At 46.9% G+C, this 17984-nt stretch overlaps 1 protein-coding gene across 1 annotated transcript in view; it reads right to left on the minus strand.

The window, feature by feature from the left end:
• PRKG2 (protein kinase cGMP-dependent 2) overlaps window positions 1-17984 on the minus strand; it is a 791389-nt gene that overhangs the window by 15281 nt on the left and 758124 nt on the right. Inside the window, exon 17 of the mRNA XM_069237440.1 lies at window positions 489-551. Coding sequence (XP_069093541.1) covers window positions 489-551 — 63 coding nt within the window. The remainder of the gene's footprint in view (window positions 1-488; window positions 552-17984) is intronic.

The following is a 17984-nucleotide window of genomic DNA, read 5'->3' on the forward strand; positions in this document are numbered from 1 at the left end:
CACTCACATGATTCAGTCAGGGGCGTAAGACACGCCCCTGCGATGCAGGGTACCCCCATTCCTCTAGGGGGGCTCCAGCCATTCAAGGGGGCCCCGTCGAGCCCAAGGTCATTGAATATCTGTGAGATAAGGGAGACTCGAGGGCCCTACTTCACATTCTGCAGGGGGCTTCATAACACCACCGCCCTCAACCTCCCCTATCCCATTCTTTCATTTCTATCATATTTTCTACCTCCCCTCTTGTACTCTCCCTCCCTTACCTCCTGCGTTGTTATGTGTCTCAGTCCTTGGTGTTTATCTATTCTGACCCCTCTACTATAGCCTCTTATTTTCCCCAAGTCCTGCCCCCGCTTCTTGGTCCCTATTCCTAAAAGCTACCCTGCTTCATGAAATATGTAGTTGTTTTACAGTCTCATAACGGATAGTGAATATGTATTTACTTAAAATACTCTAAAAAACGAATTTGAACTTCCCATTGTTCTACGTACCTGTGTCTCTTAATGTCAAATATTCCGTTCTTCAGATTTCCCAGTCGCTCTCTAGGCTTCTGCCTAAAACACAAAAGTACGCACAGAAGGGTCAGCATCTGATAAGGCCGCGGGGCATCAGCTTTAAAACAAAAACTTGTAATTATTTTTCAGATTCGGCTGGTCTCACGTGCAGAGATTCATACACATGAGCCACGGTTGGCAGTACAGACGGATGGTGGCCTCCAGGGGACAACGGGGATCCAGGGCTCCATGCTGTAAAGCAGATCCATGCAGATGGTGCTTAAAGGGCTCATTTTGCTAACATTTTTGCAATATGGAAATATTTTAAACAAATGAAGTTGTATAAATGTCCCGGTCTTAAATAGGAGAGGAAGTCAGCGCTTACCCCAAGTCCTCAATCAGAGAGTCGAGTAAGGCATGATTTAGCCGGCGAAGAGAGTTGCCAGCTGAAGCCGAAAATGTAAAGGTTCGAGGTGAAGCCTCAGATTTTGTTGTCACCCAGACTTAAAGCGTGCTAAAAGCACATACAGAAAAATACATACAGAAATCGGTGCATGAGCAACAATTCCTTAGATTATTCTCTATTTATGGCTGCAGGAGTTTTAATGGCCTGGGTTCACTACTGGTACTTACTAGTGAAGAATACTGATGTGGGAGTTCCCCTACCCTCGGAAATTGGGCCTATGTTCTTTGCCAGGTGAAGCTCATCAACCACTGAATAGCCACCAAATAGCAGAATTCAGTTAGGTTTTCAGTTAAGTTAACAAACATACAGATAATCTCAAATTAAATGATTATTTTTCCCAATTAATATTTTATGAGATTTTTTCAAGTTTTGAAACATCTATATATAAATTGCCGGATTCCTATGTACAAAGGTAAACCACAAAGGTTCTCTAGGTTACAGAAAAGTAAGATCTTTAAATACTCCTCCACCTTCTCCTCCCACCCCTTCCCACCCTACTGTTAGAAGTTAGGGCCGTATTTATACTCTGGTTGCGCCGAATTTGCGTCGTTTTTTTCGACGCAAATTCGACGCTAAACTAACGCCAACTAACGCCATATTTATACTATGGCGTTAGACGCTTCGGGCGCCAAAGTGCCCGGAGTGTGCGTCATTTTTTAGCGTGAACCCCTTCCTTGCGTTAATGATATGCAAGGGAGGCGTTCCCGTCTTAAAAAATGACTCCCAGGCCTTTACGTGGTATTTATACTCCCGGGCAAAAATGACGCCCGGGAGTGGGCGTGGCCAAAAACGGCGCATTTGCGCCGCTTTTTAACGCCTGGGTCAGGCATGGCGTTAAGGGACAAGTGGGCTCAAAATGAGCCCAGAGTGCCCTCCCCTGCCCCCAGGGACCCCCCCTGCCACCCTTGCCCACCCCAGGAGGACACCCAAGGACGGAGGGACCCATCCCATGGACATTAAGGTAAGTTCAGGTAAGTATTTTATTTTTTATTTTTTGTGGCATAGGGGGGCCTGATTTGTGCCCCCCTACATGCCACTATGCCCAATGACCATGCCCAGGGGACAGAAGTCCCCTGGGCATGGCCATTGGGCAAGGGGGCATGACTCCTATCTTTACAATGATAGGAGTCATGTTGATGGGGGATGGGCGTCGAAAAAAAATGGCGCAAGTCGGGTTACGACGATTTTTTCGACGTAACCTGACTTGCCCCATTTTAAGACGCCCATACGCCATTTTCCCCCTACGCCGGCGCTGTCTGGTGTACGTGGTTTTTTTCCACGCAAACCAGGCAGCGCCGGTCTGCTTGCGCCGGCTAACGCCATTCCATAAATACGGCGCCCGCATGGTGCTTCAGAATGGCGTTAGACGGCGCAAAATTTTTTGACGCTAAACTGCGTTAGCGCAGTTTAGCGTCAAAAAGTATAAATATGGGCCTTAGTGAGTCAGATCAATCGTCCTTATATGCACAATCTCAGTGTTACAGTGCCACTTCACTTTACGCTTTTTAACAGTAAGAACAAAACACATCATTGTCGCCCCCATTAGGTTGGTAACAAGAGTGATTTCAAAGATCTAGGGCAGCCATAAATCTGGACTTTGCCTGATAGGTACACTGCTAGGGCAGGCCACTGGTTGTCAAACTTGCAATCCAAATCGTTAATTCACCATTTTAACTTATTTTCGAGCATTGACCAGGCTTGCCCGCCCATTCCTGCATCAGTGGATGACAGGAGACTTCCATCTCAGCCACAGGAGTTCCTCTGCAACGAGGAGCATACTGCTAATCTGTCTCGAATTAACCTTTGACACGTGGACCATTTTCACAGGTTTAAGGCCCAGGAGTTGGCTTTAGTGGGTTACCAACCACCGCTCTGATGTGGCAAGGATCACCTTCAAAAACCTTCAGCTTGGGGTACGACCACCCTCTCCAACACAAACCATCAGCTGTCTAACAGGTGTGACATTCACATTATAAGGACTTTATCCATGAATTCCCTGTTCGGCACACTCTTAGCGATGGAAGAAATATTAGACCAGTGTTCTTGCCACTGTGTCCTGAAAAAAGGCCTCCCAAATCAGAGACCACTTTTTCATCTAGGCCCACTCCATGTGTGGACCTATCTCGGCTAGAACTGCATATAAGTTGGAAATAATGCATTTAGTGCCCGCATATGTAAATAACATGAATTTTATGCGAATTTGCCTCGTGCATATTTATTTTAGGCAACCAGAATTCCAGACGGAATTTTAAGCCAATCAACGACTCACTGAACTACCCCTCGGCGTTTCTCAAATCATATATATCTACTAAGGAGTGATATAGGTCACCTCATTGGAAAGGCGGTGCAAGGCTCAGTTTACCGTGACTCTTGTTCCAAGAACGGAAAACATAATCTATAAACCTGATTATACCCCCACTCCCACCTGCCGGTTTTTGTTGTGGAGCATGTGTGTGACTGAAGTATATACCAAAGTATACATTTTGCATCAGAAGTAACACAATTGAAGCTTCTCCATGTTTTTATCCACAGCTGGGCCCTCTCATGACTTCCTGAGGAAGAGTCTATGCCTCAAAATGTGTCAGGGCCTACTGGATTTTATGATTTCAAATGGCAAACTAAAAAAGTAGCAATTGTTCACTATGAATGGTCTAACAAACGACTTATGATCAAAAGCGACCTGTTCAGTATAATCAAGACAAGAGAAAGAAACTCTTTATCAAACTAAGGCCCATATTAATACTCTGTTTGCACCGGATTTGCGTCATTTTTTTAAAAGCAAATTTGGCGCTAAGCTAACACCATATTTATACTTTGACGCTAGACCCGTAAAAAGTCAAAATATCCCAGTGTGCGTCATTTTTATCGATTCCGGTCTAAAAAATGACTTTAATACCCGTGCACCATATTTATCCAACTGTGCAAAAATGGCGCACGCCTGGGAGGCGGATCCGGAAAATGATGCAAATCCTGATTTGCGCTAAAATTTAACACCTGGGCAAGGGCAGGAGTTAAAATGAGGCAAACACACCAGTACTTAAGGAAAACTCAGAGAAGCAACATCCGAGCTCAAAAAGGAAGACATGGAGGTGCTATTCATCCGCACGAAGACGCAGAGCCCAGGAGCAACAGCAGCAGCTTCCACCACACCAACAGGGACCCCAAAGTCAACACAGAAGGCAGGAGAGGATATTCAGGACCAGGACAACCCTTCAGGCCCTCAGGGAACATGACATCATCCAAAGTTACAGACTAAACTGGCAAGCCATACAGCAGCTGCTGCACCACACTGAGCCACAGTTGGCACCCAGCTTGCAGACACCCCACATCATTCCACCAGAGGCCAAGCTGTTAGCTGTCCTGCACATGTTGGCAAGTGGCTCTTTTCAAACCACTGGTGCCCTGGTTGGCAGGATCTCACAGCCCTCATTCTCTGCCTTCCTTCCCAAGGTACTTGATGCCATCATCTCCCTCACACCCCACCACATCAGCTTCCCCAACACACTGCAAAAGCAACAGGAGACCAAACAGGGGTTCTATCAAATCAATGGCTTCCCGCACGTGCTTGCTGCCACTGACTGCATACATGTACGGATTGTGTCACCTGCTGCAACGGAGCATCTATACTGCAACAGGAAGCACACACACTCCATCAATGTGCAGGCCATTGTGGATCACTGTGGATTGATCACCAACATCGTGGCAAAGTATCCTGGGTGTGTACATGATTCATTCATCTTCTGCCACTGCACCATCAATCAGCACTTCCAGGATGGTCGATATGGCAATGGCCTACTTGTTGGTAAATACAGAAACCTAGGAATTTACACACAGCACAGCAACCCTGTAGGACACACAACACCTACACCCCTACATTGACACATGGCCAGGAAGACACTAAGGTTGTGACACTGGTAGTCATGTTTGATATCCTGACCCAATGGGATACACACCTATGGACAAATGACAGATGCAAATAACATGAGATGCCACTCCAGAGCCACACAGGACCAATTTAAAACCACACAGTGACAATGACATGGCCTTAACTGGCAGTACAACTTGGAAGATGAATCTTCTAATATCACATCAATAACACTGAAACACACACCCTTCCAAGCAATACATACTGTGTAAGGGGTGTGTAATGTGTTTTGCTGCAAGTCAAACATCATGAGACGCATAGCATGATGATGCTGACTCTAATGAAGGTGACATGGAATCATTGAGGCAGCACCAACATCTCACATCACTCCTGGGGTGACATTGCCCGCTAGCAATAAAGAAGTGGACTGTGCTATGAAAACATGTGGATCAATCAATCAGTGATTTGTTAAGCGCGCTACTCACCCGGCAGGGTCTCAAGGTGCAGTGGGGGGGGGGGGGGGGGGGTGGTACTGCTCGAAGAGCCAGGTAGTGATGTGCTTCCTGAAGGTCAGGAGGTCCTGGGTCAGATGTAGGTTGACGGGAAGGGAGTTCCAGGTTTTGGCAGCAAGGTGAGAGAAGGATCTACCACCAGATGTGGTGCGGTAAATGTGGGGAACAGTAGCAAGGGTGAGGTTGGCGGAGCGGAGTTGGCGTGTAGGGATGTGGAAGTTGAGGCGCTTGTTGAGGTAGGCCGGTCCGGTGTCGTGGAGAGCTTTGTGAGCATGGATCAGGACCTTGAAGACAATCCTTTTGTTGAAGGGGAGCCAGTGGAGATCTCTGAGGTGGGCTGAGATGTGTTCGTGGTGAGGGAGGTTGAGGATGAGTCATGCAGAGGCGTTCTGGATGCACCGGAGTTTCTTCTGGAGCTTGGCTGTTATTCCCACGTAGAGGGCATTGCCATGGCCCAGTCTACTGCTGACAAGGGCTTGTGTGACCATCCTTCTGGTTTCCACAGGGATCCATCTGAAGGTCTTGCGGAGCATGCGAAGGGTGTTGTAGCATGAGGATGTGATGTCGTTGACCTGCTGGGTCATGGAGAGAGAAGAATCCAGTATGAAGCCAAGGTTGCGTGCATGGGTGGTGGGCTTTGGCGCCGACCCTAGAGTGGCAGGCCAACTTGAGTCGTCCCATGCTGATCTGTTGGGGCCGAAGATGATGATCTCAGTTTTCTTTGAGTTTAGCTTGAGGCAGCTTTCCTTCATCCAGTTGTCGATAGTGTGGAGTCCTGTGTGGAGGTTGATCTTAGCGTTTGCCGGGTCCTTCCTGAGAGAGAGGATGAGCTGTGTGTCGTCTGCGTAGGAGACGATGTTGAGGCCATTGGATCAGACGATGTTGGCGAGTGGAGCCATGTAGACATTGAAGAGGGTGGGGCTGAGTGAGGATCCCTGGGGAACTCCACATATGGTCTTGGTGGCCTTGGACAGGAACGGGGGAAGGCGGACTCTCTGGGTTCCTCCAGAGAGGAAGGAGGTGAGCCAGCCCAGGGCTCTGTGGCAAATTCCGGCGTTGGAGAGGCATGTGCGAAGGGTGTGGTGGCAGACGGTGTTGAAGGCTGCAGAAAGGTCAAGGAGGATGAGGGCGACGGTTTCTCCTCTGTCGAGTCTGCTCCTGATGTCGCTGGTGCAGGCGATAAGGGCAGTCTCGGTGCTGTGGTTCTTGCGGAAACCTGACTGGGAGACTTCGATATGGCTGTTGTCCTCCAGGAAGCGGGATAGCTGGTTGTTGACTATCTTCCCGATGACCTTCGCGGGGTATGGGAGAACGGAGATGGGTCGGTAGTTTTTGAGGTCTTCTGGGTCGGAATTTGATTTTTTTGAGCAGGGCGTTGACTTTGGCATGTTTCCAGCTCTCTGGGAAGACGGTGGTCTCGAAGGAGATGTTCATGATGGTCCGGAGCTGGGGAGTGATGATTTGGCTGGCTTTATTGAAAATGTGGTGAGGGCAGGGGTCAGCGGGAGAGCGGGAGTGGATGGTGCTCATGGTCTTGGTGGTTTCCTCATCGTCGGTGTGGTCCAGCCGTTCAGGACGTTGGTGTGGCAGAGTACGCTGGGGTCGACCTAGGCCATGGTGGACGTGGGGAGCGTTGGTGTGAAGCTTCCATGAATGTCGATGATCTTGCTGTGAAAGAAGGTGGGGAGGGAGTCGCAGAGGTCTTGTGAGTGGGGTGGGTCGGCGGAGCAGGTCTTGGGGTTGGTGAGTTCCTTGATGATGCTGAAGAGCTCCTTGCTATTGTGTGCGTCGTTGTCAATTCGCTCTTTGTAAAAAGATCTTTTGGTGGCTCGGATGAGCTGGTGATGTTTGCGTATGGCTGATTTGAGGGTGGCGTGGTTGTTTTCTGAATGTTCTTGTCGCCAGATATTCTCAGCTTTCCGGCATTCGCGTTTGGATGCCTGAAGGTCTGAAGTGAACCAGGGAGCTTTCTTGTTGGCGTGGTTGTTGGTGGTTTTCTTGAGTGGGGCAAGGGTGTTGGCACAGTTGTCCAGCCATAATTTGAGGTTGAGGGCGGCGGTGTTGGGGTCGTTGGTTTTGGGTGGTAGGGCGTGAGCGAGGTTGGAGATCAATTAGTCCTTGGAAATCTTCTTCCACTTGCGATGAGGGATCCAAGGCTGTTGGTGATGGGTGGTGGGCTTATGGAAGGAAAAATTAACACAATGGTGGTCGGTCCATTGGAGTTCGGTGGTGTGAGTGAAGTTGATGTGGTTGCTAGAGGAGAAGATGGCGTCAAGTGTGTGACCGGCTGAGTGGGTGGATGAGGTGACCAGTTGCTTGAGGCCGAGGTTGGCCAGGTTGGCCAGTAGGGCTGAGGAGTTGCAGTTGCGGGTGTTCTTCAGGTGGAAGTTCGGATCGCCGAGGAGCATGTAGTCTGTGGAGGTGAGGGCGTGGGTGCTGATGGTGTTGGCGATGGCGTCACAGAATTGTGGGCGGGGGCCCAAAGGGTCTGTAGATGAGGGTTCCTCTCAGGGTGGTGTTGGCATTAACGTACATCTGGAAGTGCAGGTGTTCTGCGGTATCTAGGGCACCATGGGTGTCGGTTGTGATCCTGATGGAGCTTCTGTGGACAATGCCGATTCCTCCCCCGATTGTTGGTACGGTCTCTTCGGGTGATCATGTAGCCCTCAGGGATAGCTATGGCAATGTCTGGTTCTGATGAGGGGTTCATCCAGGTTTCGGTGAGGAAGGCAATGTCAGGGGAGGTAGATGTGAGCAGGTCCCAGAGTTCGATGGCGTGCTTGTGGTGGGAGCGGGTGTTGGGGAGGATGCAGCTGAGGTGGTTGGGCTGAGCAGTGTTGTTGTGATGCTTGGTGGCTTGAGTGCAGATGAAGTGGCACGAGCAGCAAGAAAAAGGTCCGTGGGTGTGCCTGGGAAGGCCTGGATGCAGGTGGTTGGGCGACCAGGGTTGAGCATGAGGATTTCAGAGGAGGTGTAGTGATGTCTGGTGGCGTGGGAGGTGCGAGGGGCAGGAGGACAGGCGCAGGGCACGGTCCAGGCGTGGACGGGTGCAGACGGGCTTGCCTTGCGGCACGCCCACTGCACACAGCCGCCATTAAGAAGGGGAGGTGGGAGGGAGGAGCAGCTGGGAGGGAAGAGGGGGTGGCGAATGAGGGCGCGAGGGTGGCAGGGCCGCAGGGGACGCAGCGGCGGGAATGGGAAGACCGGCAGATCAAAGCAAAGCAGAAACAGGCAGAGACAGCAATAAACAGGCAGAAAGGCAAAAGCAGAAAAACAGCACGAAAGCACAGAAAACAGATGACAAGACAAACACACAAGATAACAAGACCAACACACAATATTTACGTCTACCACTAGACACCAGGGATGTGACATTAATGCAAAGTGAACACTGCTACACATACGGATTGAGACAATTCCCCATATACATAACAGATGTACAGGCACGTGGACCTTCTGACACTAAAACCTTCACCCCCACAACCAAGTTAGCCGGCTTACCTGGAGCAAGTTCAGTAGTGTGGGTACATGTTTGCACATGAGCCAACTTGGTGAGGGAACAAAAATAGGTTTACCTAGAACTTGTCACACAAGGGATAATTGTGCATTGCCAATTGTGAACACTTCAGTGCTACCAACTTATGGAGATGTGTTGTACATTGTCACCTAGCCAAATCATAGGGCCTCACTGTTGCATTTCACATGCAATTACATATGTCGAATTGGATGGGATGTTCAGCCCATATAGTGCAACCGTGTTACTACCACAGTGGAATTGATTGTGTGTGTGGACGTATTATGTCACCTCCAGTGAAGGCACATGGACACTTCTTTCACATTACATAACGCATGGGAGATACACACTGAACAGCAAGTTTCAAAATATACCACTGGTATCAGGTAAATCAGCCAAACACCAGTTTTGATAGTTAAACAACCCAATGCAGAAAGAACATCACAGAAGCCTAGGATCCCACACAATACCACAAACACAGATGAGTCACAAATGACACAAGATAACAACTGCCATGCAAAGAGATAATCAAGGTGCAACCAACAACCAAATATTAAGCCTCATTTTCTCTTTCAGCTGATCAGGGTTACGGGATCCAGCCATGGATCATGACCCCATTTGCCAACCCAACCACAGCAGCAGAGCGTGTCTATATCGAGGCACATCGTAGGACACGAACCATAGTTGAGAGGACTTTTGGCATCCAGAAGTCCAGATTCAGGTACTTGGACATCACCGGAGGCAGCCTCCTATATTCACCTGAAATGGTCTGCAAGATCATTTTGACCTGTGCCATCCTGCACAACATTTGTGTAAGGTGGAACATTCCCCTCTATGAACCAGGTCCACAAATACCTGAAGAGGAGGAATAGGAGTATGCTGTCCGTGAAAATGAGGGGGAATATCCAAACACTGCTGCAGGATTGTGTTGCAGACAACACATCGTACTAAAAGTCTTCTAACTATAGTCACCATCACCACTTTGTTATCAAATGTCATTAAACACCTAACTTCATCACTCAATCATGCTCTGGGTAATTGTTTATGCATCACATGATCCCTAAGAATCATAATCAGAGTTTAGCCTCATGGAGCACTGCAGAAATACAGATTAGGATACTGAAAAAGCCACATCACATTTGATGGGTATGAATGTACAGCCAACATCACACACAGTGTAAATGACATATGTCCTGTCTATTTCACATGTGAAGGGCAATATCAGAGGACAACAGCTATGAGACGCATCCATGTTGCCAACATGGTCCATTGCAGCAAATGACACACAACTAAGACACAATCAATCAAGAGGAAGAAAAGTGTCTCATACATGAGGCAGTGGATGTGCTATTGCATTGGTAACAGGAATGTATGACAAGTCCCTTGACAGCAGTAAGTGTGACATCAGCTATCTCTGCAAGGAGCATGTGTAACAAGAACTCCATCTAAGCTGAAAATGGATAACACGAGTGCCCCAGGTATGACAAGCATTGCTCACAAGACATGCCCTGCGCAGTCCATCCCAGATAGTAAGTACTGCCACTGCCATGGTTTAAGTCTCTCCTCACCCTTCTCGAGGGGGCCCTGTAAATGGACTATCTGTACCCTGAGAATCTTCAGCTACACACACCCAGACTCCCATTCTGACTCCTGTGTGCTTCCCACTTCAGTATGGCATGCCATAGTCATAGTTCATCAGTCTGCATGGACTTCAGGTCAAATAATGCACTGCCTGCTAGTCGGTAAGACCTCTAATCAGCTGTCCATTGCTTCCCATGTGAAAGGTCCACTTTGCCCTTTGAACTTGATTCTCAACTCCAGGACTTGTGAGAGACTGAAGCTGCACACACCTGTGAGCACTACCATGCAGACCAGCCATTTGAACCTACCCTTCCCTTGCTGCTGCCTGGAACTGCTTAGAAATTGCCATTTTCAGAATTTCCTTGTTATGCGTTGGCGTACAAATCACTTGTGTACCAGAGGTCTTGGGGGATTGTGTAATGTTGCATACCACAGCACAAACTATTTTTAGTTCCCACAGTGTTGTACCAACTTTTCCCAGTCAGAGTCTGCTCACTGTGTATTTGCCTTGTTCATGTTTGCTCCTGACAGAGCCTGCATCCTGTTAGACAGGCTGGTTCCTGTATTTGTGTGAACCACAGAGGTTCCCTGTGGCTACATTTGTCTCATAGTTGCTTTCCATGCCCTCCCTTTCCTCATGGGGTATTGTGTGTGGTAGGTCTACAATGAATCCTCAAATAGATAGTATAGTTTAATCATTTTACTCATCATAATCAGTTCTGGGACATGTATTCAAATGGCCTAATCCAGCCCCCATCCCTTGTCTGGTTTTGCATGTATTCATTATTGCCAAACAATGACAGTGTGCTATGGCTGTATGCATGGATTCGGTACGGTGCCTCCAGCACAACAAACAAGGCTTGCAAATGTGTATGTGAGGACAAAACATGTTTGTGCCCTGACAGTCCAGACACACATTCACTTCTGCCGCCACCTTTTGACGGTGCTTGCGTGGTGACTAGCTGTGAGATTAATTAGCACAGAGGCACAGATGTTCCCTGTTGCAGTGGGAATTTTCAAGACCACCCTGTGTACACACATTGTGATGAAAGCTGCCTGTTACCTATTACTCATCCATAAAGTTTTTGACCAAACCAAGGTTTCCCTGTAGTCAGCCTTATCAAGGTTCTGCAGTGCCATAGCTGGACTATCACCATGTGTGTCATTAGTTGATCTTTGGCTTTAGGTCAAATCTGCTTTGAACAATACTCTGTTAATTGAGGGAATGGCTCCACAGACTCATGACTAGGCCTGCACGTAACTGTGACAACATGGAGGCCAATACTGACACAGGGTACACATGGCCACACACTTGAACTGGACGCCTTTGTGCAATGAACCACTGGAAATATGTGAACACATGCAGCATGGGCTGCTGGCCCTCCACAGCCACAGGAGAAACATAGGTCATGTACCTGGCTCAAACTGTGGTGTACAAAAAAACTTTTGGATTGGATTTGAGACTCAGTGTCACAAACACTGTACATACCTAGCATGTTCAAATGCCTGACTCATGGGTAGTACACAAACAAGTGACCATGAAGTGGTATCCAACATTTCATTAAATGTGATGGGTTATATTTCTGACATTGCCATTATCAACCGTCCTCTATCTATCCTGTGTATAGTTTGTCATGGGAGATGTTTTGTCCCCAAAGTCAGGGAAGTTCACACAGCATAAGACGCAACAGATATAACAGACACATATCATGACTGATGTACCTCAATGACTGAGGTCTGATGGTTATACACAATTACAACACATTCATACATGTACATTATGCAAAACACTTCTTGTGACGTTCACACAGAGGCACAACAACAATTGAAATAGCCAATTCACAGACATAAACACACAGGCCAAGAGTCTATTTGTTTAGTTGCGTACCCTTGCTATCCTCCATTGATGCAACACCTGCTCAAACTAGGAAATACCAATTTTATTCCAAAAGTTTGTGTTGCTGTTGTGACAGCTAAGAGAGCTAATCCAGCACAACAACATGACTATTATGGTCTGCATAGTGTGGTCTGCCACATGTGCCCAAACACTAGAACACACACAGCAGGTCTTAATATTCTATCTTTGTATAGTTATAACCTTCATGTATGTTAAAAAAAGAAAAATGACCCAAACACAGTTATAGACAGATTTTTTAATGCAAAAGCGTAAAAAAGGACGCATATGCGTAAAAATGTGATGCATATGCGTTAAAAAATTACGCTCACACGCATAATACATCGATTGGTCCCTAGCATTAATTCCAACACTGCACCCCATGAAATCGATTATCCATAAAAAATGTATTGACCCTTAAATGCGGGGGAATTTTTAAGCATATACGTAAAAAAATATTGACGCAAAGCCCGTAAGCGTCATAAAATTTCACGCATTATAATAAAAACACACTGCATTTGAGACAGGAAGTGATGTAATAGGATATCCTGTTTACAGAAATTGTACAGTGGGTGTACTTTCACTTTGCAGTCTGTGATTCTTCTAGACTGTGTGGCTGTGTCGTGAGTTGTCTCTGTGAATATTGTGCTTTTGTCTCCTGTGTGCTATTGCCATTGTCATCTGTTGTTTTTGTAAGTGTCTGTGTAAATCAGTTTAAGCGTGTTTTTGTCATTTTTTGAGATTAGATTTGTCTTTGTACTGTTGGGAGTGTGTTAGTGGGTATTGTTAGTTGGGGTATTGATGGGCTGTTTGAGGGTTCTTTAAGTTTCCTTTCCATACCTCCTTTCCCTGTTTTTCCTGTTTTTCCTTCTTTACCTTTTCCTAACCAATTTTTTTGGAGATGTTGGGTAGGCCACGCCTGGGGAGAATGGGTGAGGAGGAGCTGGGAGCCTTTGTGTGGCTGGTGTGCCACTTCCTCTCCCTGATGTTGGAGGCTGGTGGCAGGGTGATACAGGGGTATCACACGGAGGCTAGGAGGCTCAGGTGGGCAAAGGTGATGTTCCACCTAAGAAGACTGTTCAACAGCCAGCGCAACGACCACCAACTGAAACATCGCTGGGCTGACCTGGTGGCCCGAGAGCAGGACCTGCTGGACCACCTGGGTGTGGTGATTGGTGGCCCTGTTGGTGAGTACAAATTAGACTAATATGTACAGTAAAATACTCTGTAGTGACAGTAGAAGATTTTGTGACATGCTGCATGCAATGTTTGTGGACATTTTGGAATGCAGGTTGAACAAACAGTGGCCACAATTTATACTATTTTTGCTATGCATTACCGTCATTTGTTAATGCAAAACCTGCACAAACTTACAAAAGACAACTTTATCTTGTAAATTAGTGCTACTTTGACGTCAATAGATGATGGTAATGCACCACAAACAAAAGTATTATTCAGGGCCTGTGAGTGTACCAGGAATTAGATGTATTTCACATACTAATGCAAGGAACCAATGTAGTCCCCAAACTTTTTAATACATGTCTGAACAGTAATCATGGCCATACGTATGAATATCTTCCTAACAGTTGGTAATATCTCGGGCTGATATTTCGACTTGGTTTGTGCAGCATTTAAATTAATTATGGATGCCAATGTAATGTACTCTTGATAATATCTAAATATTTTGTGCTGCTTTCCATAGCTGTAGCGTAAACAAATGAAGTAATGCTACACATAAAAAAAGAACATCTGGCCTAAAGTTAATTGTTTCTGTGTGTTTACGTCTGGACAGATAATCTTTCACATGGCCAAACGTAATTGTGCCTGGATTCTACCAGATTGCAGTAGCACTAAACAGGTTAATCTTGTGGCTTTTCGGAGCAGGCGTAGAAACCCTATCATTGAGTAGCATGGCCGAACAACATTTTTGCCTTGGGCACAATTGCTGGTAGAGAGCTGGTGCATTTGCCATCTCTGTCACTTTATAGCCAAATAATTTTATAAAGTTAATGGGTCATCATGGGATCCCTGAACTTTGTGAATGCATGGTCACAAATTATTTATGTGCATGATGTTGTGCAAGGAACCACTGACTGCTTCCATCATACATTTAAAGTTACAAAATAGTTTGCTAGTTTACGTTTGGTACACCCCTGCTGATCTAGTGCAGCACATGTACAATTGTTATCTTCTCAGTATGAAGGCTATCACAGACATGGTGGTATGCTAAGATCAGCAGACCATTCCTGTGAGTGCCGCCATTCCCAAGGTGCTTACAAATAGAGACCTAGTTAATCAAGATTGCAGAAGTAGGACATTTGCTAAACAATGTTTCAATTATCGGATCAGTTGTATAACCACAGATCACCCAACTTGGCAAATGTAAGCTAATGAATGTGGCAAACTGTGATCTACAATATATGATATAGGTACACAGGGCCCAGAGGAACACATTTCAGGTGCAATGACTACACCGGTGCCCATGCATTCTGTCACGTATGATCAAATTAGACACTGTCAGCATATATTTTTGTTGTTGTTTTGATTTAGATAAATGGCCAATCCATGTTTAGCGTAACATTGTCATCAAGTAACACACAGGATCCCTGCCATCATGGTGTCATAGGGGGCATATTCGGCTCTGGGTACACTGCTAATGTGACATATGCAACCTGCATACAACACAGGCACACATATAATGGACAATTGAAAGCACAATAATTCCTGAACAAAACTCAACCCACATGAGCATCACACAGTAACTCATTGTCCCTTGATGCACAAGCCACAATACCTGAGTCACTGGTATTGCAGTGCGTCAGGAATGTGGCTTTGCATGTTTCTCATAATAAAAAATGATGAAATGGAGTACCCTATAGAAATAATTCAGCACAAAATTGAGTAATCATGTTTTGGCACCACATGATTGTTAGGGCCAGTACATGTGTGCATATGTGTGTCTATCACTCACTGGAGTGACAGTGTCAATGCATGTTTGCAGTAGTATGTCTGTTGGGGTGTCTACATGCTTGATGTGCTGCTCTATCATATAAAATGTCACACACAGTAATTTGTTGATCCAAGTTTTGTACAGGGAGCAGACATTGAGCACATTTCACCCTTTCATGTTTTACAGGTGGACCCGCCCCATATACAATTGGTGAAGTGGACCGATTTGCGGACCCAGACGTATCCAGTAAGTGTTAATATGTTTGTCCTGTGTTGTGTTTGCAGCTGTTGTGTGACTGACTCCTGTGTGTTGGACTCATTGCAAGGTCTGATGTGCTGGCACATGATCTGATATGTGACTTGACTGGAGGTTGACATTTTGTTCCATGTTTGAGTTGGACATTCTGTGGCGGAGAGTCATATAGTCGAGTGCTGCGCTATAGGCATGGGCAGGTGAACATGGTGATTTTTTGCTACATGTATGGCAATTATTAATTTGGAGGTGGCCAGTTTCCTGATTTAGGGGGTCATTATAACCCTGGCGGTCAAAGACCGCCAGGGCTGTATCGACTGAAGCACCGCCAACAGGCTGGCAGTGCTTCCACAGGGATTACGACCGCAGCGGAAGCGCCGCGGTCGCACCGCCGGGACCGGAGGTTTACCGCCACTTCAGTCCCAGCGGTTTTAATCCACCAGGGCAGTGCTGCCCAGGGGATTACGAGTACCCCTATTGCCAGCCTTTTCCTGGCGGTTTGAACCGCCTGGAAAAGGCTGGCGGTACGGGAAGTCGAGGGGCCCAGACACGGCCCCGTGCAGCTTTTCACTGTCTGCTATGCACCCGTCGCACAGCTGCAACACCGCCGGCTCCATTTGGAGCCGGCTCCTGTGTTGCGGCTGTGATCCCCGCTGGGCCGGCAGGCGGAAACCAGGGTTCCGCCCGCCAGCCCAGAGGGGATGCCAAAATGACCGCGGCGGGAGTGCGGCCGCATTGGCGGCCGCCCCGCGGTCCAACCTTGGCGGGTGGCCTCAGCCTCCCGCCAAGGTTGTAATGAGGGCCTTAGTCAGCAAGTCATAACCTGATTCACACAGACCAGTGATGCTGATGTCTTACCCACAGACTTGAGCATCCCTGTTAAGTAATGAACATGTAGGACTGTATGTTTGACTTCCTAGCAGCATCTAGCTCCACATGTTGTGCTGCGTTTATGTGGCACTTGAGTAAAATGTCATAGGTGTACATGCAGGTCAAGGCCTTTTGGAAAGGTATCAGTGAGATCTAATGATGTTGACAATTGTCCGCAATTAGAAAAATAAATGTGGATGGGATTGTTCAATGTTTGAGTCAATCCTAGTTGGCAGCCCTCCTTAATTGTGGTGGACTGACTAAACACATGGACAGCTGTCCAAAGCTTCCTTGCTGTCCTTGATGTTTGAAAGTATGTGTTGCATGTTCATCCCCCCCTGAGGCACAGGGTTAGGGTTAGGAAATATGTGTACCTAGGTGTGAGAATCCCAATGTAGAAGACAGACATGTAGTTCAAACATTCATGTGTTCCACCTACGATGCCCTCGAATGATTAGCAACTGCATACTGTTCAGACAGTTCCATTTACAAATCACAGGTCTTGTGGGCCTTGATTGTCATCCAGAAGATAGTCATTAGTTGGCCTGACACATGTGGAGTACTTGCAGCATTTGTTATGTGACTAATAGCAGTACAAAGATGAGCAGACCATTTAATTAGGTACACACCTTGTTGTGCATTGCTGTGCTGTTAGATAGTAGATGTGTAGGCTGCTTTGGCATGTCATTCCTCAGAGACATTCGATAATCTGTACTGTGATTTGGACTGTATGTGCTATTTTTGAGGAAGTGTTAAAATACCTTCTGTAGATGTATCACACAATGATGTCACTAATGTTTGGCTTTCTCTATTTTGACAGCTGCCAACATGAATGCCCATGAGATCAGGGAATTCCAGAGACGGGCAATGTGTTACAGCCACATACTAGATGTGGAGGCTGGGTTCCGCAATATGGCACGCCGTTATCGCCATGAGAGAGCCACAGGGGTCTGGAGGGCATTTGCCCAGGGGAGGCTAGCCTTGCCCACAACAGCCACCACCACCTCTACAGCTCAGACCACAGTCGCCCAAAGGATGAGAGCCAATGTCGCAGGTCCCTCAACCTCATCTGCTCCAGGCCCACAAGCAGCAACTCCTGCACCTCCCCCTCCAACCACGGCACCGGCACCAGCAATGGCATCAACAAGTGGAACACAAACAACCCCTTGATAGACAATGTGGAATTTCAGACACTGAGACCTGACATGCAACGGATGTTGTGCAGGATGGACAGGCTGCAGCAGGAGGTGTCCCGCAATAGCAGGAGACTGTGGGGTATTAAGAAGATCCTGCGGAGGGCCAATTTGTGACTTTTGGACCCTAACCCATGATTCCCTCCCCTCCCTCCTCTTCCCTCGTTCTTATCTTTAGTGGGTTTAGGGGGCTTAGTGTTAGTTTAGAGTAGGCTGCTAGTTTAGTTAGTATAAGTGGGTTGGGGGTGGAGGGGGTTATATTATTACATGTTTTTTTGTGGTGGGTGGAGGATGATGTTGGGGTTTATGTGTGTATTAAAAAAAATACAAAACAATTAAAAGAAATATAAAAAAATACCAAAAATATATATATTTGTTTAGGATAAGTTATTAAGT

This window comes from Pleurodeles waltl, chromosome 1_2 (genome assembly GCF_031143425.1).
Source record: "Pleurodeles waltl isolate 20211129_DDA chromosome 1_2, aPleWal1.hap1.20221129, whole genome shotgun sequence".
NCBI classification, from domain to species: domain Eukaryota; kingdom Metazoa; phylum Chordata; class Amphibia; order Caudata; family Salamandridae; genus Pleurodeles; species Pleurodeles waltl.